Raw genomic sequence first — 27,997 nt, forward strand, 5'->3', positions numbered from 1 at the left:
GCTGACAAGACAATAGTTATTTTTTTAAGCGATAAGACCAATAAGAGCTGAGTTTTGGTATGAAAGAAGAGTTACAGTGGTTAAATATCAACTCAGAAGTTTCATATAATGATTTTGCTTAACCACAGAACATTTAAAAACATACAGTTCTTCACAGATTGCTTGTTAAGAAGCATTGTACTGTATGTACTACATGACTCTTAACCAAGTTATAATACTTAGGCCAATATTTACTATCTTTTTCACTGTAGTGCAAACCCACTGCTCAGCACATTTTCTGTCCAATTGTATTTATAAGCCACACATTGAACCCAGTAAAGATGTGAAATGTGCTGTTTTCTCTGCTTCAGTGGAGGTTTGTGTGAGACTTTATACATTGCAACCATAGGATAATCACTTGTTTATGCAAAATAGGTTGAGTTAATGTATTGTAAGTTGCAGTGAGATTTACCACAGATGACAGCTTCTGAATCTTGTGAGATCAGGGGTAAACATCATTAGAGAGCTAATCCTGGATCAAAAGTATTTGGGGGAAAAAAGGTAACTGTTCAGTTGGTGGCTGAACAGTGGTCAGCGATGCTCAGTCTTTGACAACACCAACAACAACAGAAAAAAACATTTAACACTGAAAATTTAATACATTTTATAGTTAAATAATTGTTTTGTGAAAGTAGATTGAAATAAATACATTTACAATAAATACTTATTTCTGTATAGATATTTATATATTTCTGTCCACACATTTTTTAAAATCTTTGTCCGTCTATTCAAATAAAATATTGCCTTATAGGGACTGCTACTTGATGCAGACCTGGGGTGCTTTTGCAAGCCCAATTTGTCCAGTTGTGTCCAATAAACATTGTGAAAAATAAACCTTTTCATAATACCAACAACTGTATGCATACCGATGTTTGTATAAATCAACTGAAGTCCATGATAAACAAAACACAATATTAATCAAAAATACTTTTGAAAACAAGTCATAAACAAACAACATAAGTGGACAATGTCTAATGTTAGGGCAAGCTCAAGCAATGATCTCCTTAGTGTAATAAGTGGGTAACTTGAAATAAGTACATTTCTAGAGTAAATCTAAATCTACATTTTCATGTCTATGACATTGTATATATTGTGGTGACTGCATTGAGAGCCTACAGATGCACACATCACTGTTTATGCACATATGACTGTACAGCATGCTAGGAGTGCTATTAAACATTCACCCTTTGGTAATTTGGCATGATCCTTACAGTGGGTTTAGACTAAAAACAATGCAGCAAGCAGTCACAGTCAAACAGTTAGGATTACAAGCTACTATTGACTTATGGCCAAGCCACCCAGATTGTTATCTGAATCTCTGATGTTGCTGGTGTATCAATGTTGATGAAGTAGAACAGGTACATGATAAAATCTCAGCATCCAATTAACAAACTACCAGTGGATCTTCAGAGCCCACTGCTCCGGGTATATAAAGGCCTTCCAGCAGTGGCTATTATTTAGTTACCTCTCAGAAACTTTTTGCAGGGTCTGAAGCCAGCCGACCATCATTATCTACTAGGTTTGCCTCACTTCACTAACCATCTGATGCCCTGAAGGTGGCCATGTAAACAGAAGCAGTCCTGAAGGAGGAGGGACAGGCAGAAGACGCTGAGCAGTAAGGGACCGAGGGAACTACAATATTCTCCTAGCCAAGGACTACTTCAACAAGTAGCTGGAGCCATACGCACTTTTCTACCAGGGAACTGGTGCAGCAATGGACGAGTTGCTGGCAGTCCAGCCTTGCTGATCATTTCACATGATTCCAGAGTAAACTCTTGGTGTTACCCCCTGTTTGGTGGGAGCAGTGCATTGTAATTAGTTATGCTATGTTTCCAATGCTTGTGGACAAACCTTGTAATATTAGTTCTCACAGCATTTCAATAAAGAGCATAAGAGGCAACTTGGAATCCTCTTGTCCTTTTCTAACTACCAAATAATATATCGTCACCTAAAACTATATAGTAGACTTGCTATTTGATTTTGTAATTCAGGTGACATGAACCTCTTTGCCAGGCTGCTGTTAATTATATATTACCTCCTTATTTTTGTACAGATAAAAGAGAAAAACATCTGAGTGGTCTATAGTATACAGTACAGCACATTTATTACATGTAACTTCAACTAAGAGAAGAAACTCAAATAATGTATGGTCTTTCATAAATAATATCTTTCGTTGACCCCCAGTCCCTATCCACCATTGTATTGTTGAGTGTCAAATAGGCAATAGCTACAATATATTATTTTATTCTATAGCTACAATACAATTCCGGTGGACGCGAGGGCACAAACAGATAATCATCACGGCTAGTTTAAATAAGCCGAGATAACGATGATATTCCGCATTAAACAAAGTTTTTTGTAATTAATAAATCAGACATTCTAACAGAACGAGATCGAGTCAATCACCAAATCCTCCATTATAACACAACGATTCACTTTTCATCTGAAATTATGCTTATAATGTAATACAACAAACTACTAGACTTGCACTACACTTCGCAGTAAACTCATTTTTTTAAAACGTACGTCACTTCCTCCCGGCATTCCATCGCAAGGCCGCAACGGGGAGAAGACGGTGGGCTAAAGGAAAGACGCATTTAAATAGGAAATATTGTTAAAGGAATAAAGACAAACCATCACTGATACGGTTACAGTTTGCTTAAGAGTTAGTATAAATTGCGCGACCGCAATGTCGGCCCAGGCTCAGATGAGAGCTTTGCTCGACCAGTTAATGGGGACTGCGAGGGATGGTGAGTAGCTAGCAAGACTTGTTAGCTAGCTGGCTAGATTAGCTAATTCATTTCCTAATGGACGCGCTCTTTTTCTGTCCAAGAAGACGGTTTTAATATGGGTCGATATGCTGAATTCTCCAACCAATTTGGCTAGCCCCGATTCGCAATTGGAACATTATCTAACAATTTTAATGTTTGTATCCTTAATTTACTGCAGCTAGCTAGCTAGCTATATATTCTCCGTTTTGTTTGTGAGGCGGGCCTTGTATAGAAGGCCCAAACTGAGCTGTCGTATTAGCTCGCTGGCTATTTCTTGTTGGGCTTCATATGTTGACAAGTCATTGCTTCTAGACGCCTTGAGAGTCAAATATATGCGTTAACATATTGGCTAGTGATATAAATCATTGAACATTTGAACATTCAAAGCCACTTTATACTGGCAAAATGTTTTAAACACGATATTTGAAGGGAAATTGAGACATCGACGAATACCAGCGTTACCGAGTTTTCGAAGTGACATGGCTGGCTAGCTAGCCCTCTGAGGAGTCCAGTTCCTTTGATAAACAACGTCACTAATAAACGCATTGCCCCCGCGTCTTTTCCGTGGCACATTTTGATCTTTTGCTAAATTGGATTTTATTTAGCATGTAGTTAATCGTCCTGAAAATATGTTGTAACTACCTAGCTAGCTACATTTGTTCGTGCTCAACGCACGTATTCACTTACTTTGTGGCAAATGGATACAAACATTAAACTGTCAGTCGTGGTGCTGTGAAGATGCTTGCAGCCTCTAGTGACGGAAGCTAGCTAGTTAGCTAGCTAGCCAGCTGCTGCGTTTGTGGTCAGTGGCGTTTGAAGTCTTGTCGATACATTGCTAGCTAGCTAGCTGTATCTTGGCAGGGAATTGCTAAGACTGAAAAATATAACAGTGATATTAACAGGCCACAATTACATGGCTTATCTAGCTAATCTTGTTGGTTTTAACTTTCCTCTGACTAATGAATGCTGCTAGTGTGAAGTGAGTGTCTGTGTGTATGTAATTGAGATGAATTAAAATGCTTCCCATACCTATGTTTCATACAAACTGAACAATTGTGGCCCCTTTATTTTATCTATAAAGGTTCAGTGTATCTTTGCCAGCCTACATCAATCTGCAAGGGAGTTGCAGAAAAGCCTCATGTTCATCGAGCCGTGAGTCACAAATATAATTTTTAAAGATGTTATGAATATCGAAACAATTTGTTTGCTTTTCAGAAGTAAAAATACAAGTTTGATCCTCACAAAAACTCGTAAGTTAAGTTCAGCAAAAAGCAAAACAGAATCCTGAAATGCAGTCATCAGGAGTGTTTGAAGCATAAGGAGGAGTACCTGGTTGCTTGCAAGTCATGGAGCAGTTAATACAGTAGTGTGTTTCTAGTGACACATTTTTCATAGAGACAGAGAAGCCTTAAAATTTGCCGCAAACCATTTACACTCTGACTTGTGTATCATTCCCGACTTCCTCACTACAGGTGTGGGCAAGCAAGCTTTTCCCTTTTATACTTTTCAACAGCGGGTTTAAAATTCTGCAGCTGAGATCTTGAAGATGCAGATGGGTACAGTATATGTGGAAGCTCGCAGTGTGTATTAACTAACCTTTTTTTTTTTTTTTTTTTTTTTAAACTCTAAGTTAGATTTGTATCAGGGTTTCATCAGGAGTACAATATGCAGCTACTTGGTCCTTTCTTCATAAAGGCCAGGACCGTTGCACCAATCATGGCAGTTTAACAGCTGTTGCAGTAAAGCAGCGGGGTTAAATCTGAGTGACAAGTCATGAGACAGAGGTGGTGCTCTGCCCACCTGCTTATGTCAGTCCTTGGCAGCCTCTCACAGCTGTCAGGCAGAAGGATACTTGTGTTGCGTTTTGGTTCCACATCCCTAACTGATGAACCATGGCACTGTGTTCCCTTAAATCAGAGAAAGGTAGCATGAGAACAGGTTCTCCAAACAAGAACAGTCTGTCATCATCTCCAGACCAGTGCTCTTCAGTACCTGTGTTGTGCACTGTAAGGCAGATATACTTCATTCACAAGCAACTTCCAAATTATCAGAGCTTTAGGTACATAACTCATGATGGTGACAGGATGATGCACAAGCCCACATAAGACACCTTCAGGGCAATTCATTGAATATCTTGATTGGCATTAATTGATATAGAATTATGTGTACAAAGCTCTACTTGGTCACCCTGTGATGGCTTAACCTTAAGATTGGCCATCACATCTGAGTATGTTAAATATGTTGTAGCTATAAATACATATATCATGAAATATTACATTACCATCCTCTTTGTAACTCAGGAGGAAAGTGCAGCTTGCAACAGAGAGGCTGCTGTTGAATGCCCCTATAGAGGCAACTTTGAAAATGGCTTTACCAGTATGCCACATAATAGCAGAATCTAGTCCTCAATTTTTGGGACTAACATACAGCTTGTCCAGATACCCTCTGTGTCACTGGGAGGGTAGGTTTTGTCCATGTTGACTGGTATGTTCTGCCATTTGTTAACAGTCTACATTCATAAGCGCAGCACATTTTACCCCTTCAAAAGAGAAACAAAAGTCCCATGATACTACGGCAGGGAAAGTCATTAGGCGTGTACTCTGTTACCAGAGAATTGGACCCTGTGATGTTTTCTCTGTGGCTGGCTGAATATGTTTTCAGCGTGTGTGTGGTCTTACTGGCTGTTCTGTTTTACTCAACCTTGTTACAGGTGATGAAACGCGACAGCGGGTGAAGTTCACTGATGAGCGTGTCTGCAAAAGCCACCTGTTAAACTGCTGCCCTCATGACATTCTCTCTGGAACCGTAAGTTGCCACTTATTATGACAGTGTGACCAAGCATATCACAGCCAACAGTTTTGGCCAGAATAGGACATGTAAGATCTGCCAGTTTGTACTACTAAGCACATACTAAGTGCTACTGGTACTCTAATTCAAAACAAAAGTTGTATGTATGGTTGTAGTAGTTGGATTTTTCCTTGGAATAATGATGAAATATTGCATAATCATTTGTGTGTGTGTGTGTGAGTGAGTGAGTGAGTGTGAGTGTGAGAGAGAGAAAATCACATAACTTAATCAATGGTGGACAATATACTCCCCCATGCTCACACAGGAAAATGCAGGAACATGTATGGATAAACGGTATTCATGTTATTAAGGCTTGGTTTCTCTTGACAGCGCATGGATCTAGGAGAGTGCTCAAAGATACATGACTTGGCTCTTCGGGCAGACTATGAAATTGCCTCCAAGGACAGAGATCTCTTCTTTGAACTTGATGTAAGTTCAGGCTTTCTGAAATCAAGGCACTTTGGTGTAGTGGCACCTACATCCATTTAAAGTCTGCAAGATCTTACATCTTTCTTTTCCTCTGGTAGGCTGTGGATCACCTGGAGTCCTTCATTGCTGATTGCGACAGGAGAACAGAACTGGCCAAGAAACGTCTTGCTGAAACCCAAGAGGAGATCAGTGCAGAGGTGGCTGCAAAGGTGAGGGGGTGGGATTCTCAAAGCTACCATTGTATATCCAGAGTACAGAGACAGAGAAAAAACATGAAAGCCAGCATGACATTTCATTACTCCGCTGTTGGAAGTGTTGACCACTTAGTTTTTCAATTTTCACTGTAAGTGGTTCCCAGCAGTACCTGAAGAATGGTTTATTGTAGTTTTAACCACACAGGGACAAAAAGAGCTTTTTGTGACATTTCTTTAAAAACACAGAGGGTGCTGTGTGGTGAAGAACCATGGTTACTTGATTGCTGTAGTTGACATCCCCATTCTGTATGTGTTTCTGAGTGAGCTTCCACATAGGAGCAGCCTTATTGTGAATGTGTGTTGAGTGAATGTTGTGTTCTGGCAGGCTGAGAAGGTGCACGAGCTGAATGAGGAGATCGGGAAGCTGCTGGCCAAGTCAGAGCAGCTGGGAGCCGAGGGCAACGTGGACGAGGCACAGAAGGTCCTGCAGGAGGTGGAGAAAGTCAGAAGCAGGAAGAGAGATGCAGAGGTGAGGGCAGGGCTGCTCCCTGCTGCTTTGAGTATCCCGATAAGCATTGTTCCAAATCCTTTGTGTTGAACTCGCATATCACATAACCAGATCCTCCAGATACCTGAAAACTCTTCTTTTCAACTGAATGCTATAACAGTGGGTTATTGTGTTGAATAATTTGGAATGTATTATTTACTTGTAGTCAGATACAGAATGTGAGCTCTTCACCTAGAAAAGATTAAAGTATCACTACCATTCATGATTTCATTTCATAAATCTCTTGCTCTCTTCCAGGAGGAGTACAGAAACTCCATGCCAGCCTCCAGTTTCCAGCAGCAGAAGCTCCGTGTGTGTGAAGTGTGTTCCGCCTACCTTGGTCTCCATGACAATGATCGCCGACTGGCTGACCACTTTGGAGGAAAGCTGCACCTGGGCTTCATTCAGATTCGAGAGAAACTGGAGCAGCTAAAGGTAGGTCCCACTCTGGGGTACAGTTTAAAAACCCATAAGCCCTTAAGACAGAAGGTCAGATGGCAGTTTCTTCTCCAGAGTATTTTAGTGAGTTTTAATAAATGTCTGTGGGCCTGGAAAGCACTATTTGAGATTCAGGTCTGTTATTTTTCTTCTGGATCCCATAGAGGCCTTAGTTTATCAAAGTTCCTGTGAGAAAGCAGTAACTGATTGGTTGGCGATATCAGTCATGCATTCTTCAGTCTTGTAAGGGCGATTGACTTTGTGTATGCTTACTGTATCTAGTGGTGTGTTTTTTCTTGTTTTAATTTAAGTGGTTGATCCACTTACAGAAAATCTGATCAGGGAATTTGGTTTCAACTCAGATTAGATGTATTTTGAAAGTAACTCCTTTATGTATCTTCAAAGAACAGTGACAGATGCCCTTCAATGTATTCTCTCGTTTTCCCCCTAGAAAACGGTGGCAGAGAAGCAGGAGAGGCGAAACCAGGAGCGTCTGAAGAGGAGAGAGGAAAGGGAGCGTGAAGAGAGGATGAGGAAGAGGTAGGTCTAGCTGTGACCCTGCTCTCTGGACTGTTTTCTCAGCACGGTGAATTTCAGAAAGTGCCTTGTGGAGGGCGTGGTTTTGTCAGGCTCGTTTCCTCATGGCTTTTTCACACTTAACAGCAGCAATTGATTGTGCCTCTGTTTGGGCCTTAGCAGAAGAATTTGATATCTACTGTTCTCTAGTAGGGGTGGATTTGCAAATAAAATGATTGTCTGCTCAGTCTGGGTGGGATGTACTCTGTGCTCTCTGGAAAAGATGGTGATGCTTCGCAGCTTTCCGATAAATCCACCAAAGATCACAAAGCCGTTTCACAACCGTATTGCTGCAGTTCCACTGCTGCTCACTCCCTCAATGTGCTGCTCTTACTGTTCCACACAAAGATGGAAATGGGTGTTGGCTATGGTGATTTGCTATCACGGTATGCATGTTCTATGCTATTCAGAGTTTAAAGATACACTGGGGTGTGTAATCACTCACAACTGAAGTATAGTTGTAGAAATTTTGCATTAGCTGGATAGCTGCATGGGGTTGTGATGTGCCTGCCCAGGTACATGGAGCAGAATATTCCCAGAGCATGATTTAGACTGCATCTGGGAGTTCTGTCCCATAACAAAATAATATATATATATATATATATACACACACACACACACACACACACACACACACACACATATATTATAAAAGAGATAATATGGCCTTATATTTGAGCCAGTGCATTTGTATCTTCAGAAGTGTAGGTCAACACAGAAACAGACAGTTTTTAACCAGTGTGAAATCAAACAAATTTTCACGCTTAGGTTCTCTCCTAAATTAAGTCATAGGCCAGGAGGGTAGAAATTCAGTGCCACATGTGGAAGGACCCTTAAGCTGCACTGGCTGAGGCACATATTTTACATCATTGTGGACTGATGTAAAGCTGGACTGCTGTGTTTGGTGCTGACTGTTTGCCGCTGGTTCATGTGTCCCGCTGGCTCCAGTTGCGTTGTAACAGTGTGTTTCCACACTCTCCTGTCTAGAGGGGATTCTGCATTGACTGATACCCCAGGAGAGCTGCATAGGGGGACTGCATCAGGGTAACTAACTCTCCTCTCTTACCCTCTCTCCCACCTCACTCACCTCCTGCATGGGCAGTGCTCTGGTTCCCTTACACAGGTTTACACTCTGGTTCCCTTACCCCTCTGATCATGCATGATGAGTGAGAGAGAGCATGTGCATGAACTTGGTTTCCGAATGGCTGAATTGCAATGCATTTTTGCCCAAACCAACAGCCTGGTGAAAGCTCTAAGTAAGACTTGAGCATAAGGAAGAGGGAAGGGGAGCAATGGTGTGATTGTCTCGCCTGGAGATCCATGAACGTGTAAAAGTGTGCAGTTTTTGGAATAGAAGACGTATTTAAACATGTTGAGAATTGTGTGAGGAGTGAATTTGCCGTTATTGACCTTGCACAGCATTCACAGCTCGCTTGAGGTGTTTGCAGGGATCTGGTCTTAACCTCATGCACTTCTGTCTTTGTAGGACCAGATCACGGAGCAGGGAGCGTAGAAGGTGAGCATCTGAAATGCACTCACTGTGAGTTTTTGCAGTACAAATTAAGATTCCTGTTATGCTCCTGAGACTTAGGACCACATAGCATCTCTCCATTTATATTGTTTATTTTGTTTTGAACTATTATATTGTGAACATATTAGATTTTCTGATTTAACAAAACAGTCACAAAGTAACAAAACACTTACCCTGTCAAAGGGGTAGGCACAAACCCTTTGTTTTTAACAATGGCATTTGCATTATTCCACAAAGGGGCCCTGACTTGCACTGAACTGTGTTTAGATTATAGCAGGATTGTAGATGGGAGGGCAATGCACAGTATATTGTGGTGAATGTAAAGCTGTTTAAGTGGGTCAGGGTTCAGACCAAATCCAGTTAAAGGGGCTGAGCTCTGCTCCGCTCTGCTCGCAGGTCTCGCTCTCGGGAGCGCAGGAGGCGGCGCTCTCGCTCGTCGTCGCGGGAGAAGCGCCGCTCGCGCTCCAGGGACCGGGAGAGACGCCGCCGGCACCGCAGCCGCTCCCGCAGCAAGGGCCACCGGCACAGCCGCGACCGCAGCCGCGACCGCGACCGCAGCTCCAGGCACAAGTAATGGCGTCCGCACCCTTCGCCCATTCGTCCATTCACCAAAGATCAATTACCAAACAAAACTGTTCTGTGGATGGTGGGAATGTGTAACTTTTCAAACCTCGTCTGATTGTAATTAATCACAAACTAGGCTTTAGTGACAGACCCTAGTCACACATTTGGCAGAGGAAATTCTTATTGCAGCCATTTGGGCATGAGGGCAACTGATATCTTGAATAACAGACCATAAATCTGTTATTAAGTGTATATTTAACAAGGTGTCATTGTCTTTGGCTGGCATTGCAGTGCAATCTGCAGCCATACTGCAAATGTACAAAACACTAGGAGACTACTCTGCTGTAATGAATTATTATTACTCATAAAACTCATCTTCTGGGTTTTGTCAAAGCAAACCAATCACCTCCTCTCACTCTAGCCAAAACACTTCCTCCGTGAGTGCAGGCTGTTGCAGCATTTACCAGGCAGATATTCGCATTCGCTTCAGATAGATGAGACCTCTATAGCCTATAAGAACAAATGAAATTAGAAGGTCCTAGAAAATTTGTGATGGAGTAGAGAACGATAAAGGGTAAGATCTGTTAAATGTGCCGTGCCCTTTGTGCCGCAGGTCATCGCGGGACTGTGAGCGTTCCTCCCGTGACAGGTCGCGGGATCGGGACAGGAAGAAGAGCTCGTCGGAGCGACGGCAGGACGGGGTGAACGGGAGGATGGACTCCCGGAGGCTAGACGAGAGGGAGGCCGGGGAGATCTGAGGGCCTGCACTGTGACCCATTACACTGTACATTCACACACTTTACTACTACCAGTAACACTGACCTGCAGCCCCCACCCCTCTCAATAAGGATATGTCAGCATACCCATTTGGTCCTGCTGTATCATGGCTTCTCTAGGGTGTAGGCTTTGGCTCTCAAATCGCTGTTGTGGATATATTCAGGCAGATTGGTTTTGCACTGGGGGTATCATTAATATCTGTTTCGCATGTTTTTCCCTTCATTCAGAGCCTAAGCAGAGATGCATTTTTTTTCCAAGCATTAGTGTTTGGATGGTGGAAAATATGACTAGTAAATGGATGGATTATATGCAGTTCAGGTTCATCAGATTCTGATGTGAATCAATGGCTCATTGCTTTCAGTTTTGTTTCTACTGCAGCAGAAACTGAATTTATCTTGGACAAGCAGTGTGAGTGCACATTTCCTATGGAAGAAGCAGGCAAGCTTTCCTTTTTAACTCGTATATGAATAGGATTATTTGAATGTGACATGCTTGATGTTTAATATACTCTTGCATTGCTCTAATTCCAGCCATTTGAAGGTATTGTGATTGCCTTTCCACCTTTAATATAACTTTTGTTCTAGTTGGTCCTCTATACACTTAATGTTGTTTTTGTAGTGTGAGAAAGGGTGTCGGTTGTCCCATCTGCAAATCCTTGAACCATCATGTCCCAGAGAAGCTGCTTCCAGCACTGCCACGGTTTCAAGGTTTTCCTGATTAGTCTCACTTCAGTGTGCAGCGTCCTTAACTTTGCATTGAGAGAGTATGCAAGTGGTCGTTTTTCTTTATCTACGCAACATTTTATTTCTGAAGTCTCTGAAATAAATGTTGTGTAAGTAACGAAAAACGCAATACTCTTTGTTACTCCAAGTGCATTGAAGTCAGCATGTGGGCCTAAGTTTTCAGTCATTGTGGACTTCTATTGTATAGCCTATATAAATGGGGAAAATAAATGTAGGTGGCCCATGGAGAAATTGTTCAAGTGATTGTAGGAATTGTAAATTTTATACCCTGTTCTGTATTTAAATGCCATAAACCTTCTTTTCTATGTTTCATTTCCTTGTGATTGTGTTTAATGATAAATGGAAATGGGATGAGGCATGATGGTTGTCTTTTTTTTGACATTGAAAATTTAATTTCTGACATTATTGCTTTTATCCTGTATGTAATCAACATAAGTAAACATTGCATTGAAGTCTGATACAGTACAGCTGTATGGTAGGAGTATGGTAAGCTTCAGTGAATTCTGCATGTACCTAGGCGTTATGCTTAATTATGCCTCTTAGTTTTACTGTGTCCCCCTGCTGAGTTTGCTCCTGCATTCGCAAGGCTTCAAAGGCTGGGTCTGATATCTGAAGCAGAATTTGAGTGGTCTGAATGCTTCAGCTTCCCGGCAGACCTCTTAAGTGATTACTTAAGTGATTGATTTTAATGCAAGTCAGACCTTCCCCCCCCTTCTTCAAATGTTTGCTAAGGGGCTTGTCTGTAACTTCATGGTCATTTGCCTTCCCTTGCATCAGTTGAAAAGGCCCCTGTGTTTGTTACATTCAACACAAAAGTAGTTTTATTGTCATATCGTTTTATTTATTTGAAATTGTGAATTACAGCTGACCTTAAATTTATGTATTCTTTTACTCCATTAGCTTGTCAGTTTGATTCATTGTTTTTTATTGCTGGTAAGAAGCTGTAAATACAAAAGACCAATTTTAAGAGAAACCTTGCAAATGATCACTTCTGTCTCAGTTTCAATAAAATCCTGTTTCTGAATTTGGCTGTTGTATGTCCTGCAGAGGCTCAGTGAGGAATCAGAAAAAAATACTTGTACTTTAATTGGAGATTATAATCAGTAAATGGAATCACAATATTACACTGTACATCCAATCCAATGACAGAGCTCAGAAGGCATAATTCCTAAAAATAAGATGTTAACAGTGGATGGACTGTGGGTGTGGCAAAAAGACCAAAAAAGCTATGGCTGTCACAGAAAAGGCACAATATGAACAGCCTTGGTGTCCCTGCTGAAGTCTTTATAAGGTCATACAGCATATGTCAGGGTTCATACTGATCAAAGTGAATTTGAAGATACAGCAGAGAAGGGGTTCATATCATTATGAGAATGTTCTCAGGGTTTTCTTCCTCTCAAAAAATGCTCCCCAAAAGTCTTAATTTGAAAGCTCGTTCACTGTTTGGTACAGCAAGAGCAGGTCATCCAGCATTGAAGAATTTCAGTCAATGTGCAAGTGCATCCATTGGTCAGTGTATTCCAGTATCTGCATGTTTTTATCCGTGTTTCTCAGGATACGCTTCAGTGTATCATGATCAGTGTCTGGGGGGGGTAGAGTGCCTATATTCATTGGTAGGTTGGTATGTATGTAGTGACCAGTGTGTCTGTGGTCTGTGCACTGATTGGTGTCAGTCACAGTATGCTGCTCTCCATTTTGAGGTCCACCTTCATCTTCTGTTTCTCCATTACTGCCTCCAGCTCTGTGGCTTTGTGAGCATCCTGACCCAAAGAGGGATGGAGAGTGGAACAACAACCAGTTAGCAAAACGGCTGATCAGTGAAATTAAGACAGTCATTGTTTTACTGTTTCTGTAGAAATGCTTACACGTGAAGTAGAAGTGTATACATTAGTGGAGACCAACATATAAGGGTACACTTGCTTCAATCCTTCTAACAGTTCAGAAATGGCGCATACCTACATCGAGGGAATGGACTGAAAATGCCAAATGAATGGGCCTATTTAAGCCACTGTGAGGCCATAGAAAATAATGGTTCATCCAATGCTGACTGAACACACAGTAACCAATCACATGGATGCAGAAAGGATGGACACAGACAAATTAGGTTGAGGGAAGTAGTAATTGTCCAGTACCTCCAGCAGTGCCTTTTGCACCATGATCTGACTGTAGACTCTGGCGCCCTCATCTGGCGTTACAGCGCGAAGCTCATCTTTATTGAGAGAGAAAAGTTGAGCTCCAGTCAGCACTCCCAGACACTGCACTGTCCTGAATAGGTGAGAGAAAGTGAAACTTCATTAGAACTCCTAGTGTATCTATAGCACTGAACAGAGGGTTTACATTAGCTCAGGTCAGCAAACTTGCATGCACAAATCAAAATCCAAATAACCTGTAAAGGTTATCTTAGCGCTTCCATTGAAGGTATTTTCTTGCTGGTAGCTTCAGTATGTCAATGCACTATTCTGTGTCTCAAAATAACCACATTTTCCCTTCAGATGACCAGATATATTACTGTAACTTGAAGCAGTCATCTGCCACAGACATCAACACAAAATGATTCATTTGAAAACCTGATTGACACCAGTCAAACCATATAATTATTTCAATCCTCTGATACACTAAAAAACCATCCGTGACATTTTTTAACGCTGCAAGTCTCCCAGCACACCACAGTGAGCTAAATGCTTACATTGCCAGAGGAAATCGGTCTTCTAAACACAAGAGTAAATACACTGCAATAGAAGGGCGATATACATTGTGGATCAATCTGCAGATAGATGGACACATAGATGGACTAGTGACTATTTGAGAACAGACTCACGGCTCACTGAAGCCCTTCCCCCGCAGCCACTCTTCCACTTCAGAAGGCAGGGAGTGGTAGTCCAATGGGACGGAGGTGTCTGTGGAACGGGGAATGACCAGCGGACGAGCAATGTTGGCTTTCCCGTTCGTCAACCTCTGTAAGAGCTCATCGTTTATCACCATCACTGAGAGTGAAAGATGAAACAGACACACAGACAGAGAGGTGTCATTAGCAATTAGCAAGTTTTCTTTCTCTATACTTTTCTTTCCTTTCTTTCTTTCTCTCCTCTTTCTTTATCATAGTGCAGAGACCTGTCCACTCTCTGGACCTCTCTTCCATACAATATAGTCACAAATGCCCCCTCGTTCTATCAGTACCTTTGTCCATGTCTTCTGCGGACGGGCTGTGCTGGGTATGTGGTGGCATGCTGCGGGGTCGTAGGGTCGAGGGGTCAGGGTTCAGGGGTGGCGGGGCAGGAGGGGTGTATGTGGCCCTGGTCACGTGTGGGGAAGGAGAATCCTGTAAAAAAGTGATAATTAAAATCTGAAACATCGATGTAAAGGAAATTCAATTTTGTGCCTCTGTTTATTTTGATGCAATGTGAAGCTTCACCCCATGCTTTGTTGTTGCATGCAACTGTTTTGTAGTGTTCTAATGTACAGAGAGTAACTAGTGTATAGTGGGGCTGTTTATGAATGTGTATTTTGATTGTGTGTGCACATTGCTGCCTGGTTACCTTGGGTTGTTTTTGTGGGGCAGGTTTGTCTGACTGTGTGTCATTCAGGGCTGACAGAGGCTCCAGAATGTTGAAGGGCACAAAGCCAATCTGGTCAAAGCGGTTACGACACTTCCACCACCGTTTTGATGACTCAACCACCTAACAGAAAGAATATGGAAAATAATAATGCATGCTGTCTGTGTAATTGAGAACCAACGCGAGTCCTGAAAAATGGGAGTGTCATACAAGGGAAAAGCCTGCACGTGACCCATGCGTACCCACCGTTGCCTATGTCACCGGGATGGGCTGAGGGTACGCAGTATGAGAGGAGACACATAGCATGAGTCCAACTACCCAGATCACTTAGAGGGTCTTTAGGTGATAGATGGAAGTAGATGCCATTCAGTGTGAGTTACCATTTGAGAGAGGTAGAGTTTATGACATTAAGGGTACAGAGCCAGACAGACAGAGCTGTGTAGTCTGCTCAGTGCATACAGCACAGAGATACACTATGCCACAGTAAGGAAAGAGTTTATTGGTACCTCCAACATCTCTCCTTGTAGCACAGAGAGCTCGCTGCTGTTTCGGGCCACAAAGTCATAGCTGCAGCGGTACAGTCTGTCTGCCCCAGGTGGAAGGCTGCTGCCGTCCCTGAAAGAAGAGGTGGTGTGGGGCTCTCATTGTCTCACTCCATTTCCATTGCGCACAGAGCTGCAGTCAAGGTCAGATATACTCTAACCCCACTTACAGTACCAGTCAAAAGTTTGAACACACCAACTCACAGAAGGGTTATTCTTTGTTTTTACTATTTTCCACATTTTAGAATAATAGTAAAGCTATCAAAACTGAATTAACATGGAAATGGAATTATGCAGTGGCCAAAAAGTGTCAAACAAATCAAAATCTTATATTTTAAATTTTTCCAAATAGCCAAAAATATATTTTTTTGTAATTTTTTTGAAGAAAAAAATGAAGAAATTCATACACAGACATCACTGTTTATATTTGTCTAAAAAACAAATTTCAAGTATTTAAACTTAAGTCTTTAGATCAAAATGTCTTTGAATGCATGTTTCTCAGTATCTTAAGCAGGTGTGTCCAAACTTAGTACTGGTAACTGCTATTCCTTGCTCTATCCATGCGGCATCTGACAAACTCAGTTTGACCATTCAGTAACTAAAGCTGGTATCATCACACATGATCCTCTATCAAATCACCAAAGACTACCCAGGCCCATTACACAGATTTATTCTGATGTACAAACAGCATAAGGTGCAGGTGCTTATAGCTTGCATACTGATTGGCAGTGAAAACTGTGAACAGTGAATCTGACTTTACAGAGGGGGCCCAAACAGACACAGTATAAAGATGAGGTGAGAGAAAGGGTCTCACTGTGAGTTTAATACTTACTGCTCTTCACTGGTTTGTGCTGATGGCTTTAGGGGTACAGCTGACTGATTGGCAGACAGCTGAGGAGAGAGGATAGAGGGAGTAAGATGGAGTACCAGTGTCTCAGTGTCTCTTCCTTGACCTCACTGGAAAAACTTAAACCTATCTAGTATTCCAGAATTCATTCATAGTAAATATCCATGATGTTCAACTTTACATCAGGTAGATGTTAAAATGGCTCATACTTCTTGTTTTTCTCTCAGCACGTCCTGCTTGTGTTGTGACTCTATTGGGTCATCCCAAGGCTGTCCTCCTGGCCCAATGGCTTCAGGTTTCCAGCCATCCAAGAAGACAGGAGTGTAGGGGGGCACTGGACCCCTGAGCTGAGAACTGAAAGGGGAAGGGGAGTATTGTTACAAACACATTGACTGATCACTGCTGTTCACTTTGAAACACCCTGTTGCTTGATCATGGAAAAGTTGATAATGAAAATGCATCAGAAAATCCATCCTAATCAACTGGACATTGCAGTTTAGAACATACACAGACTGAAAAAGTGCGAACAGTGTCAGGATTAATACAGCGGGCACTAACTATGTCACACAGTCATGGGGACACTGACAGGTCAGTCACAGGTGGTCAAACAATGTGCTTCTGGCAGACTAACAGCTGCACTGACCGTGGGAGGGTCCAGTTTGTCCCCAGCGTTGTCCACAGCTGCCGCTCCTCATCCGTCAGGTTTTCGGACAGGAGTGACACGGCTCCGCTCGTCATCGCTGGAGTGGACACAGAGGCTGCCAGTGCAGGCCCTCCGGTGGTTCTCACAATCTGAGGTGAGAGGGGAGGAGTCTTCATTTGCCTAGACAGATACACTGCACTGTGCCAGCACTGGAGATCAGCCAGCCCCCATTACTCCAGCTGCACCCTGCCTGCACTTTGGCGTGTCACCACATAAACACCTCCATGTAACATTTTCCATGTCCTTCCCATACACACCCACACAGGTCTGAATCACTCCTTTCTTTATGGAAAGCACACAGTGTACGCCTTATTTCTGCCTGTCGTTACTGAACATTCAGAACACATCTGAACTCAGCTATGCCCTACCACTCAGATGTTATTTGACACTCCATACACATCTAAACACAGATATACACTGCCTCTCTACCAGCTTTTACTGGACAATCCAAACACTGTTGTACACAGGCAAACGCCACATCTGCCCTAAAGATGTTAGTCTTCTTTCTATGTTCAATATAGCATATTTCAAATAAAAATAAATAACTGCTGGTAATATTCAATGTCAATTTGAAATAACAATTTCCGAATCTGTTGTGCATACAGAAAGAATTGCTTGAAGAATTGTTAAAATGCTGAGATTTTAAAGTGGACCAGTAGTATAACATGCATTATTAAAGCTGTATCCTTCATGGACACAAAGGTTCGAGTCCCCCATTGCGGCTTCTTATTTTGAAGTCGCTCTGGGTAAGAGTGTCTGCTAAATGATATAATGTAATGTAATGTAAAATAAAAATAAAACATGCTAGTAGTCAATGTCAATTTAAAAATCAAAGTATACATTTCTTGTTTATACGTAGAATGTAAGATCTAGAAGTACCTGAACATTGATGCCCCTTAAGCCTTCCAACAAACAATATCTTTGTATACTTTATAATATAGCATTAGTCAAAAAATACACTCAGGTGTTATAATGAACAATCACATCCTGGAAGCCTTTTTGTGTCGAGCCTACCGATGGAACTGTGGCTGAATGGGATCAGATGAATATTAAGCAACTGTGATATCACTCCAGCATGACAACAGCAATCCTCTCTGTAACAGTTATCTTCCATCAGCCATCCTCATCAGTCATCCCCTATCAGTCATTTCCTGGGCTGACCCCTCTGACAGTCGTAATAGCAAACAATGACTCACCATGTCCAGAGGTACGAAGATGTGGTGCAGCAGCTCCTCTGAGGTGGGGTTTGAAATGCAAGACTTCAGGCGTGCCTGCAGAAAAGCGCACCCAGTATGTGATCATCTTTCAAACCCTAATCTATAACAGTGATCCAGCATTCATGGATGATCAACACACCACTGCACTTACAACTGAGTAATGACTTTTACTGAAGAAGGGATTAAACTGCATGTTCTTGATTTATTGAAAAAAAAAATATCCCTATATCCTCATGATTAGAGCGTTTATTTATTTGAGCACATCATGTCCTATGTCAATTAGTCATCCAGCAGTAACACAGCGGATGTTACAGTGGCAACATGGCAGCAATTCATAGAGAACTATTAACTATGCACTTATGACATGTGAAAATGTTCCACTATCTCACCAGCAGGCTGAAGCTGTACTTGAATTTCTGGAAGATGTCAACAAATTCTTCTTCTGCAGGAGCACGAGCCCTCAGAGTCAGCAAGTCATCTGCACACAACATGCACCACAGCAAAAACTGAGCAACATAGCCAAGTCCACTTGCTGTCATTCTGTGAGGACTCCTATGTTTTTGCTACTTGCTTGTCTTTCTCTGTATATCTTTTCCACTTTTCTCATATTTCCCAGGCTTCTCTCATCTTCTCTCCCCCACTCCACCTTAATGTTTTATGTACTGTCCTTTCCTCCTCCTTAAAGGAATCTCCAGGAGAAAAATCCCTCTTCCCCTTTCTCCTTCCCACCATTCCTAATCCTTCCTTCATACTTCATATTTCCTCTCTGGCAGGATTAGAGTGTTCAGCTTTATTGTGTTAAAGATAGACAGAAAGCTGGAAGAGCTGGCAAACAAGCCATTGTCACAATACCCTTTCAACCTGGGCCAAACCTGGGTGTTATGGAACACTTCTGGGTTAGTTCATGCATTAAAGATCAGTGAAATACTTGGAGTGTATTTACTTTATACTGTGGGTGGGCCATTTTCGATCATAGATAGACACACACAACAGATATATACGACCTCAAAATGTCTTTTGCTATTTTACAAGCTCTCTAACATCTCTCTATCTCACCCTCAGCTTCCTTTTTGCGACTCTTCTTCTTCTTGTTCCTCTGGCTCAGCACACTGTATGCCTCGGCAGACTTCTGTAGCTTTCCCATGAAGAATTCAATGTCATCGAAACAGTGATTGAGGATGTCCTGAGAGAAGGAGAGAGTGACAAGGAGTAAGCACACCAGATACCAAGAGCAGGAGAGTGACATGACATGCAACTCAGAGAATAGAGAACACACATCCAAGCACATTCACACTGGCATAAAGGGGCACTCATGCAGAGTAAAAGCCCATAATTATGTTCACACATAGGAAAATACACACGCTGACACATATACTGACAAGTGCACATTTGCTCACTCAGGTATTGACAGAGATACTCGCAAAATTCCAAGTTGTCCTTTTTTGGAAAAGAATGCATACTCATTGCATATTGGCTATGAACCGACACGCACACTCACAGTCACAGTGACAGCGTACTGTTGCACGCATCAGGACAGACAGAAAAGACAAGGCCACAGAAAACACACACAGACACGCATAAACACGTTACGTACCACTTCTCTCTGAGCCCGCTGGAGAGATGTGTCTGCCTGCTGAGTTGTTCCATTAGCTGGCAGAGGGGAAAATATTTGAGTTAATCCAACTTTTAAAGCCCCCTTCACAAAAATTCTCTCCGACACTAAGTTTTGGGCACCCATCACCTACCACTGTGCCCCTCCCCATTTATGTCATGAATCAGTAAAGAGAACAGGCCAGTCAGACACTGATCAGTTACTCCAACCTCTTCTCACTATGTCAAGCTGGACTCGTAAACCTATGAGCACACATTGCCTCCTTTTGTGTTACTGTCATGAGAAGAGACTTTGAGTGTTAATGCTCTCTCTCCAGCACACATCCACTATTGCCATCTCTTCCAAATTGAAATTAATTTTGCTTAATTACATTGAAATATACATTTGTGTGCCAAGCGTGTATAGTTCATATTAAACCAAAAGAAGCACTGATAAAACAAGGACAAAGCTATTATCCCTCAGCCTTCATATAACTATGAGCCCACGCTGCTTCCCTCTGTGTTAGTCCCCTCAGGACAGAGACAGTCTCTGAGTCATAACATTCTCTCTACCTTTGGTTCCAGGGTAAGGTGGAGGGTTGGGTGGTGGTGGATTGGGGGCATGTGGCAGTGGGGGGTTGGGGATGCCCAGGGGTCCCATCACCCTGATAGCTCCTGAGTTTTGGGGGATCCCGGCAGGGTGTACTGCAGGCTGCTGCTGCATCCGAGCCTTGTTAGCCCTGACAGGGAGAGATGGAAGGACAGTCAGAGAGAGCAGGCAGAGAGGACGCCAGAGTGCCTCAGCACTGACTCTGAGGGAGAGAGGGTAAATGCTGTGTGGACTGAAAGGCATGGTGGTCCATTATAGCCATGGTTTAACACCCTTTAACATTTGACTCTGCAGAAAGACGAAATAGGAATGTATAAAATGCTTTGTTTTGCTACAATGAGACATGGACCTACTTTAATTTCTTAGGGTGATCTAAAATTCTGCATACATTCTTCAGCTAGGCTTTAAAAACATTTCTGTAAGATGGATTTCATGACATTAGCTGCTGATCTATCTTGTTGCTTGCTGCTGTCTTTGCCTTGCATAACTGGCTTGTACATTTTTTTGATACTGGGATTGTAATGAATGGTGCTTTCTGAGCCTGTACAGTTCTTTTTGACTTGTGAGAGATCAGAAGTACCACTGCCCACAGCCCACACCAATTTACTGAAAGACAAAGCAAACGACTGGCGGTATACCAAATTTATTTCAGAGATGCCTGTCATTGAAATTGTAAGTGCTATCCTCAGCGTCATACATTAATTATTGTGACACCCATTCCCCTCCATCACATTCTCGTCACTGATGGAGAGTTTAGCATTCTTGCTTGCTTTTCAAGAAGGCAGAAGGAGAGGTGAGGTATGTGTATCTGTGTGTGTGAAATATTCTTGTTCACAATTTACAATTCCTATCATTCTGTTCATGCTGTTCTCCCTTTGTTCTGTCTTTCTCCTGTACACTTGGGCTCTTAGACATAAAGAAACATTTCTTATGCTACATTTCACCATTTTGCTGTTATTGGTGTTAATTTATTTACTGTTTTACTCACAATACATGCAATTTTAATACACAATAACCACAATCCACAGTTTTCCTAAACATTTTATACTTTCTTAGCTCAGTCACAAATGAGCAGATACCTCAGTAATTACACAAGAATTTGGGTACCTACTTGTTCTAGACATTTCTAAATATTTATCTTCCTGTCTACTTCTCCTCTTTCACACACAACAGCTTAAACATATGGTACAAGAATGTTTTCACATGCAAAACGAGCAACACACACACATTATTACACTACTCACATTCAACGCAGCCAAATCACATCCTAAAACTAATAACACTGACATAAACACAATTGTGGGAGTCAGATCCAGAGTACCTTTTGGTCAGCGCTTCAGTCTTTTTTGACTTTGAATGACATTGATTGGATGCCCTGCCCTGTTCAAACACACACACACACACACTGCCACAATACAGTGGTGCACTCAGCACAGTTCAAATATAGAGATAAACAACGTTGTTATAGACTTTCAGATAACACCTTACCTTGTGTCAATTTCTCTGCACGTGTAATGTTAGTGTACTAAAGAGTCCAGTGCAAGCGTGCACCTGTATCTAAAATCCCATCTTCTCTCTCCTGTCCCTCTGCTTTGAATGGCCCTATTTTCTCAGTCACACCTTCTTAAGTTATGCAGAAACGAGTAAAACAAGTCTTTCCTCTCTCATTTCTGTGCTCTCCCTCCTTCTCTCGGTGGGAGGGCTGTGTCAACAGTGAATCATACCATGAGAAGAACATGCTCATCTGATGTCATTTCAACAGGAAAGAGGTGAAATACTAGAATCATATGGAATGCCCTTCTAAAGGTAACTAGCAAATATAAAAATGACCTTAGAATTACTGGGCGTGTAGCAGCGATTGGATCAGTGGTTCTTCTGTCTCAAGGTTGTTGCCAAGTGCTGATTTTTAGAAAGACTTTAATCCCCAGTTATCAGTGACAACTTGACAAGGAATTTCAATAAACATGCTGAGCCCACTGTTAATACAGTCTGATTTCAAAGCTGTGTATGATCTAAGGCAAAGGTCTATTTCACAATAACATGTGGTTAATGGATTCTGGAATTTTGTTTCTTCTGAAGCATAAATGAAGAGCACATACAATGGATGTATTACAGATTTGAATCTACATATATGTTAATGTCCATATATTAATCATATTTATTTAAAATTTGCCCTATATAGTAGGCCCTACAATATTAGTGTCTTCCCTGGGATTCAGACCTCCAGCTGTACAAATTCAGCTCAAAGCCACTAAACCACACTTAATATTTAAATTAGAAAATAGGTACTGTATCCGCAGTAAATCTTAGTAAATCCTAGTCAAGGGCTGGTTGATGACTGTGGCATGCTCACCTCTCCCCAAGTGGCTGCATGACCAGCACCCTCCCATGACCGTTAGTGTGGCACTATTACCTCAGCAAGGTGTGAGTGTTACCTCAGCCTGCTAGTGATGGCCCTGGCTACACCCATACCCATTGTCTTTCACACAGACACCACCATCCACATCCCGAGCGGGCCTTTCTACTCTCAAGCGGGCGTGGAAACACAACTTTGCCAAAACTCCGATTGCATTCAACTGTATTATCTGATATCTGAGTATCAGTCCCTGGGGCTACCATAGCTCAGCACTAACCTGGTTCTACCATCCAGTCCAGATAGACTGAGGTGCTTCAAAGACCAATGTTTTTCTTACAGCTCCCTGGGGACCTCCTCTAAATGGCACACTGACTCAGTCATGTTCTTTGTACCATGCAATGCAAGCCTGTTTAATGAGGCCATGTCCACTCAAACTCGGACGGTGCATTCTGTGACATCATTATCAGCCTACCTTAGAGCCTCAGGATGCTTGCTGGTCTTTGACGTATAATCGGACACTGTGAGGATGATGTCACCTCGGATAAGCTCCGCCTACAACAGCACAAGGGACAACTCCCCTAAATGATTGCAATTAACTGGTGACAATACCCCAACACACAGAATGCATGACAAAACATCAGTAGAATATTTAGGATGTAGGATATTTTACAATGCATACACACATACACTCTTACACGCAAACACATATGCATACACACACTGTTTACCTCAGACACATATCATATAGCATAGTGCGCACATGAAAGTATTTAAGAGTACTGGTGCACTCATAGGATAGTTCAGGGACACACAATGCCACATACAAGTGACACTGGCTCAGGACCTCAGACACATGCACTAAAGTACTCACCCCCACTGTCTCACAGTTGAAGAAAAGAACATCAGGTTTTTTGTGAGGTGCAGATTGGCAGACGAGGAGAAGGAGGGAGGGGAATTGTTTCTCGGTGAGTATGGCGTCACAGCGGTGGATAGAGGACACATGGAATGCTTCCAGCTCCTCCTGTATACACACATCACAGATGCACTGTCTATACGGCATAGTGTCCACATTGCAGGGTCTCTGTGTCTCAAGATGTCCATGTTCCTCCATCACCTCTCTCTCTCTCTTTCTGAGTCAAAGCCATGTAGTTCTCTAGGTTACAGGCAGTGATCATTCTGTTTGCCATCGTGTGAGATGTCATCTTTGCGATCACCCGTCCCCTCTCTGTCTGGGCATGCTGGAACTAACAATGAGATCAGCGCCTCTCCCCTCAAGAGAGAAGAGCTTTCCATGGAAAAAATGCATCACTTGGATTGCTGCACATGTAGCTTTTGTAGAGCTTTCCCTTGAGCTTGTTCTGCCTGCCTAACTCATAACGCCATGGTCTTTTCCCATGCATGTATACAAGGAAGTATGGCTGCAATACACTGATTGTTTTTCATTCAACAGTGAAGCATGTAAGCGCTATCCCTGGGACTTTATGCAGCACAGTGTACTTCTTTTTGGTCCAGTGCAGTATGTTAACATGCCACTTCGTTTTCTAGTGCCGTCTGTTGTTCTTGATATAGTGCCTTGTGGCAGTAAGGCACTAACCCACTCAGAGGTGCATGACCATCTGACACAGTTGCATAGTTGCAGTTAATCATTGTTTTTCCTGGCTCTCAGGGGCAGCGTGTTCACTGTGACACAGTGCGGTGTCTCAGCTGTATACCTGGTTCTGGGCGTCCCTCAGCCTGACAGCCTCCGAGCTGACCTCCAGCAGCATCTCCTGACTCCAGAGCCGGTCAGTGCGGGCCAGGTGGGAGAGGCGGGACACAGCCTCCTCCACGCTCCGCACCTCCCCATTCTGCAGGGAGAAGGTCACCAGGTGCTGGGGAGGGGAGGCAGAATGATAGAGTAGGAACAAGGGAAAGGAGAGAGGAGGAGTACATTAGGAGGAGGTTTTTACATTTCTTGTAAAAAGAATCTGATGCACGCAGACAAAAAGATTACTTTTAAACAGATTGGTGGAGAAATATCTATAAACAATACAGAAAAAACAGAACGGATCTATCAATCTATCAATACAGACAAACAGAGCTTACAAGAGCACAACACGATACAGATGCATAAAACTAGATGTTAAAATGTAAAAATACACCACTTACATTGACCAGGTATTGTGAGGTGTCTGCCATTGTGTTCCAGCTGGGATTGATGCCTGTCAGATCTGGAAAATAATATATTGACCAAAATATTGAACAATCATCATTATAAAACTGCAGACCTAAACCACATTCAGACAGAGTTTCAGTGACAGCATCATCATCTGTAGAGCATCAGTGCTGGAATTCCAGTGTGTCGATCATTCTAGCAACTCAGTTGATGTATCCAGCTGGTTCCCTGACCTTCCTCAGGCACATTTTCAATTATATCTGCAGGATATTAAGTCTTTCTGATATTGTCCCTGTACCTACAAATATGTAGCCTGCATTCCTTTACATGACTAAAAATGCAAATACAGAATACAAAAAGTAGATTACCTTCAAAAGATGGTGTCTCAACACTTTAGGCATGCACTGTTGAATATATGACAACGTATTAATAAAGTCTCTTGTAAATAAAGATGTCTTTAGCTTTATGGTACTTAAATTCTTCAATGCCAATGATAAAAACAGTTCATTAGATGAGATCCTTGATATCATTAGATAGAATCTGACAAAGAAAAGCAATAACATGTTTTAATACTCTGGTTTGGCTGATAAGCATTCATTGACATATTAATGGTTGTGTAACACAGCTGCCTGTGGAATGTTGGGATGCTCAATTCTCCAAATGAACATTCATAAATGAAGCTATCATCGCCAGCCACAGGCAAAAGCAAAGGAGAGATGACACAGGCATACTGGTATATACACATGTTTTTAAATATTCATAACTACTGATTAAAGTTTGATCTAAAGGCATGTGGCACAGTAGGGTAGTTCACATGACAGTTAAATACACGTCTGTTCAGTGACTGTATAACACTGTAACAGGCTGTACAGACAGTGGTGGATGCATCGTATAATTGACCATGGTGTGGTTCTGTAGAACTTGATGTAACATTCAGGTCATAGCAGTACAACAGATAGAAGTTAAACACTGCACACACCATTCACTATGGCATTTGCTTTGGCTTCTCACTACTCACCAAGGGCATTAATGAATACGGTGAATGTCCTTACTGTGTCTGTCACTCCTCTAGTTCTCTCTTCATTGCTTTCTCTGTCCTCTCTCTCTCTCTCTGTCTCTCTCTCTCTCTCTCCCTCTCTTGTAGCATGTGACTGTGTACTTAACCAGCCAGTTTGACCAGGTCTACAAGAACGTCTTCAGAATTTAACTCCTTGCTTCCTTTTTCCTCTCTTCCGTAAACATTCCTGCTCTCCGACAGCGACCTCCACTCTCCCTCCCTCTTCTCTAGTCACTCACCCTCTATAAGTTCCTCCCACTTTAGAAATACCAAATACATGTGAAACAGCAGATGCCTAGACTGCCACATTCATACTATGTCACTATAACTGCAAGCTTCAGCTGCAGGCCAAAATACTGCTTTTACGCAACAGGGAAGCAAGGTAACTGGCACTTTTGACAGACATGTGCCTTTGACTGACTTTAACAGATATTAACCATCATTTCTAATCAATGCATTTTTAATAACACCTGAAACGAATTCCTCATATAAAGTGCCAGGCAAGAATTACATCATAACTTTGGTGGGAGGTGGGAGTGAGGCCATGACAATATGTCTGATGGACCCAATATCCAGAGCGTCTGTGTGTTCTGAGAGCTGTAGTTACCAGGAGGGTCCACATAGTAACTGAATTTGGTACAACGAGGAAAAACTACAAGTACTGGTGCCATGGAAATTGACTTGTGTCTTTTTGAACTTATTGAAATATTTGCACTTTTAGGGGAGCTGGTTAGGCCCTCAGGTAAGCTGGTTCTCTTGCAGCCTTCGGTAGGTGCATCCAACATCCAGGTCACACATGACATAGGCTCAAGTTCACATTCTTTGCACACCGCAGGGTAAGTTATGGACAGCCCTAGGTAGCGTTGTTACAGATTGGATCCCTTAGATGTTTTCTGTAGTTCAGGCTAGCTAGGTATTCCCTGTCTTTGTTTTGGGTAGGCATCAGTTGGTGACAGTGTAGGCCGTGTGGCAACATTTATTACAGCTTTCTCAGTCTCATCCTCTTTGTTCTTTACTATTTCACTTTGTTTCATCTCTGGCCATATTTACGACACTTGCACTGAGACATTTGCATTTTCTAAACAATACTCCAAAAGGTAGTTAAAAGTAGAAAAGGTATTTAAAGGTAGAAAAGTTCAAAGTATTCAGTGATCCTTCATTACAGACATCACCTCGCACTGGCACTGTTGTAAAACAGAATTGAGCTCACAGAAAAGGAAGAAGGGATGTTACGCATGTTACGCAACATGTTTATTGAGCTAAGAACTTTAACAAATATTAACAAGAACAGTGCAAATACTAAAACAAAACAGCACAATAGGCTCTTGACTGACATGACAGAACCTTATTTTCATTGTGCAGACTCTTTGCTCTTAAATATCAAAGCATAATACAAATACAAACACAAATACAAATAAACCCTAAACAAGGCCTGTGAGTTTTCAATACCAATAAAAATTTATATTTAAAAAGCAAGAGAGCAAGAGCAAATATGAAGTGTAATTCACTCAGCTCAGCAGAAACAGTACTAGTCAGTTAGTCTCTTTACTGTATCATTTCTTCTGTATCAAAAATCACCAATACATTGCTGCATTTCTAAACTTTTCTAAACCTGTGTATCAAGTGAGAGCATGGAATTATTCTCAGGAGGTCTCAGGAAAATTTGAAAAAGGTTTGTATTTGTAAATATTCTTACCTCACACGCTTTGCCTTGAGCTGATCTCAGGTCCACAAGGTAAATCCCAAATCAAGCAGAAGAGTAGCAGCTTTAGTTTCTAAGTGTGTTACAATGTGTTTCCTTGACTATCAGAATTTTGCTGCCTTTTCCCCTTAATTTTCCAGCCGTTTTTCAAATGAACCTTGACTAAACAAATCAGTTATTTTTAATCTCTTGCTCTCTCCCTCCCTTC

General features: G+C 42.0%; 2 protein-coding genes across 6 annotated transcripts; one reads left to right on the forward strand and one right to left on the reverse strand.

The window, feature by feature from the left end:
* The first annotated feature begins 2,589 nt into the window (after nt 1–2,589).
* Nucleotides 2,590–11,506, forward strand: luc7l (LUC7-like (S. cerevisiae)). 3 transcript variants are annotated; one of them, XM_036525260.1, is made up of 11 exons: nt 2,590–2,789; nt 5,521–5,615; nt 5,988–6,086; nt 6,185–6,295; nt 6,666–6,809; nt 7,086–7,262; nt 7,717–7,805; nt 8,829–8,885; nt 9,328–9,357; nt 9,769–9,942; nt 10,550–11,506. In XM_036525260.1, the coding sequence occupies exons 1-11, from the start codon at nt 2,729–2,731 to the stop codon at nt 10,692–10,694; spliced, it is 1,182 nt and encodes a 393-aa protein (XP_036381153.1). In that variant the 5' UTR covers nt 2,590–2,728; the 3' UTR covers nt 10,695–11,506. The 3 variants fall into 3 exon arrangements, with proteins under 3 accessions (XP_036381153.1, XP_036381162.1, XP_036381171.1); XM_036525269.1 differs by lacking the exon at nt 8,829–8,885; XM_036525278.1 differs by lacking the exons at nt 8,829–8,885; nt 10,550–11,506 and adding an exon at nt 3,892–3,962 and having other exon boundaries at nt 2,717–2,789; nt 9,769–9,946.
* Nucleotides 11,507–11,587: 81 nt separating this feature from the next.
* Nucleotides 11,588–27,995, reverse strand: LOC118775347 (epidermal growth factor receptor kinase substrate 8-like protein 1). 3 transcript variants are annotated; one of them, XM_036525240.1, is made up of 20 exons: nt 27,784–27,995; nt 25,399–25,434; nt 25,024–25,085; nt 24,588–24,746; nt 23,747–23,896; nt 23,348–23,427; nt 20,483–20,649; nt 19,914–19,969; nt 19,376–19,502; nt 18,709–18,797; nt 18,299–18,373; nt 17,043–17,191; nt 16,609–16,753; nt 16,385–16,443; nt 15,517–15,625; nt 14,993–15,133; nt 14,634–14,775; nt 14,275–14,440; nt 13,589–13,721; nt 11,588–13,216 (listed from the first exon to the last, which is right to left on the reverse strand). In XM_036525240.1, exons 3-20 carry the CDS (start codon nt 25,051–25,053, stop codon nt 13,130–13,132), a joined length of 2,064 nt encoding a protein of 687 aa, XP_036381133.1. In that variant the 5' UTR covers nt 25,054–25,085; nt 25,399–25,434; nt 27,784–27,995; the 3' UTR covers nt 11,588–13,129. The 3 variants fall into 3 exon arrangements, with proteins under 3 accessions (XP_036381133.1, XP_036381124.1, XP_036381141.1); XM_036525231.1 differs by lacking the exon at nt 27,784–27,995 and adding an exon at nt 26,049–26,136; XM_036525248.1 differs by lacking the exon at nt 25,399–25,434.
* Between the last annotated feature and the right edge of the window lie 2 nt (nt 27,996–27,997).

This window comes from Megalops cyprinoides, chromosome 1 (genome assembly GCF_013368585.1).
Source record: "Megalops cyprinoides isolate fMegCyp1 chromosome 1, fMegCyp1.pri, whole genome shotgun sequence".
Classification (NCBI taxonomy): Eukaryota; Metazoa; Chordata; class Actinopteri; order Elopiformes; family Megalopidae; genus Megalops; species Megalops cyprinoides.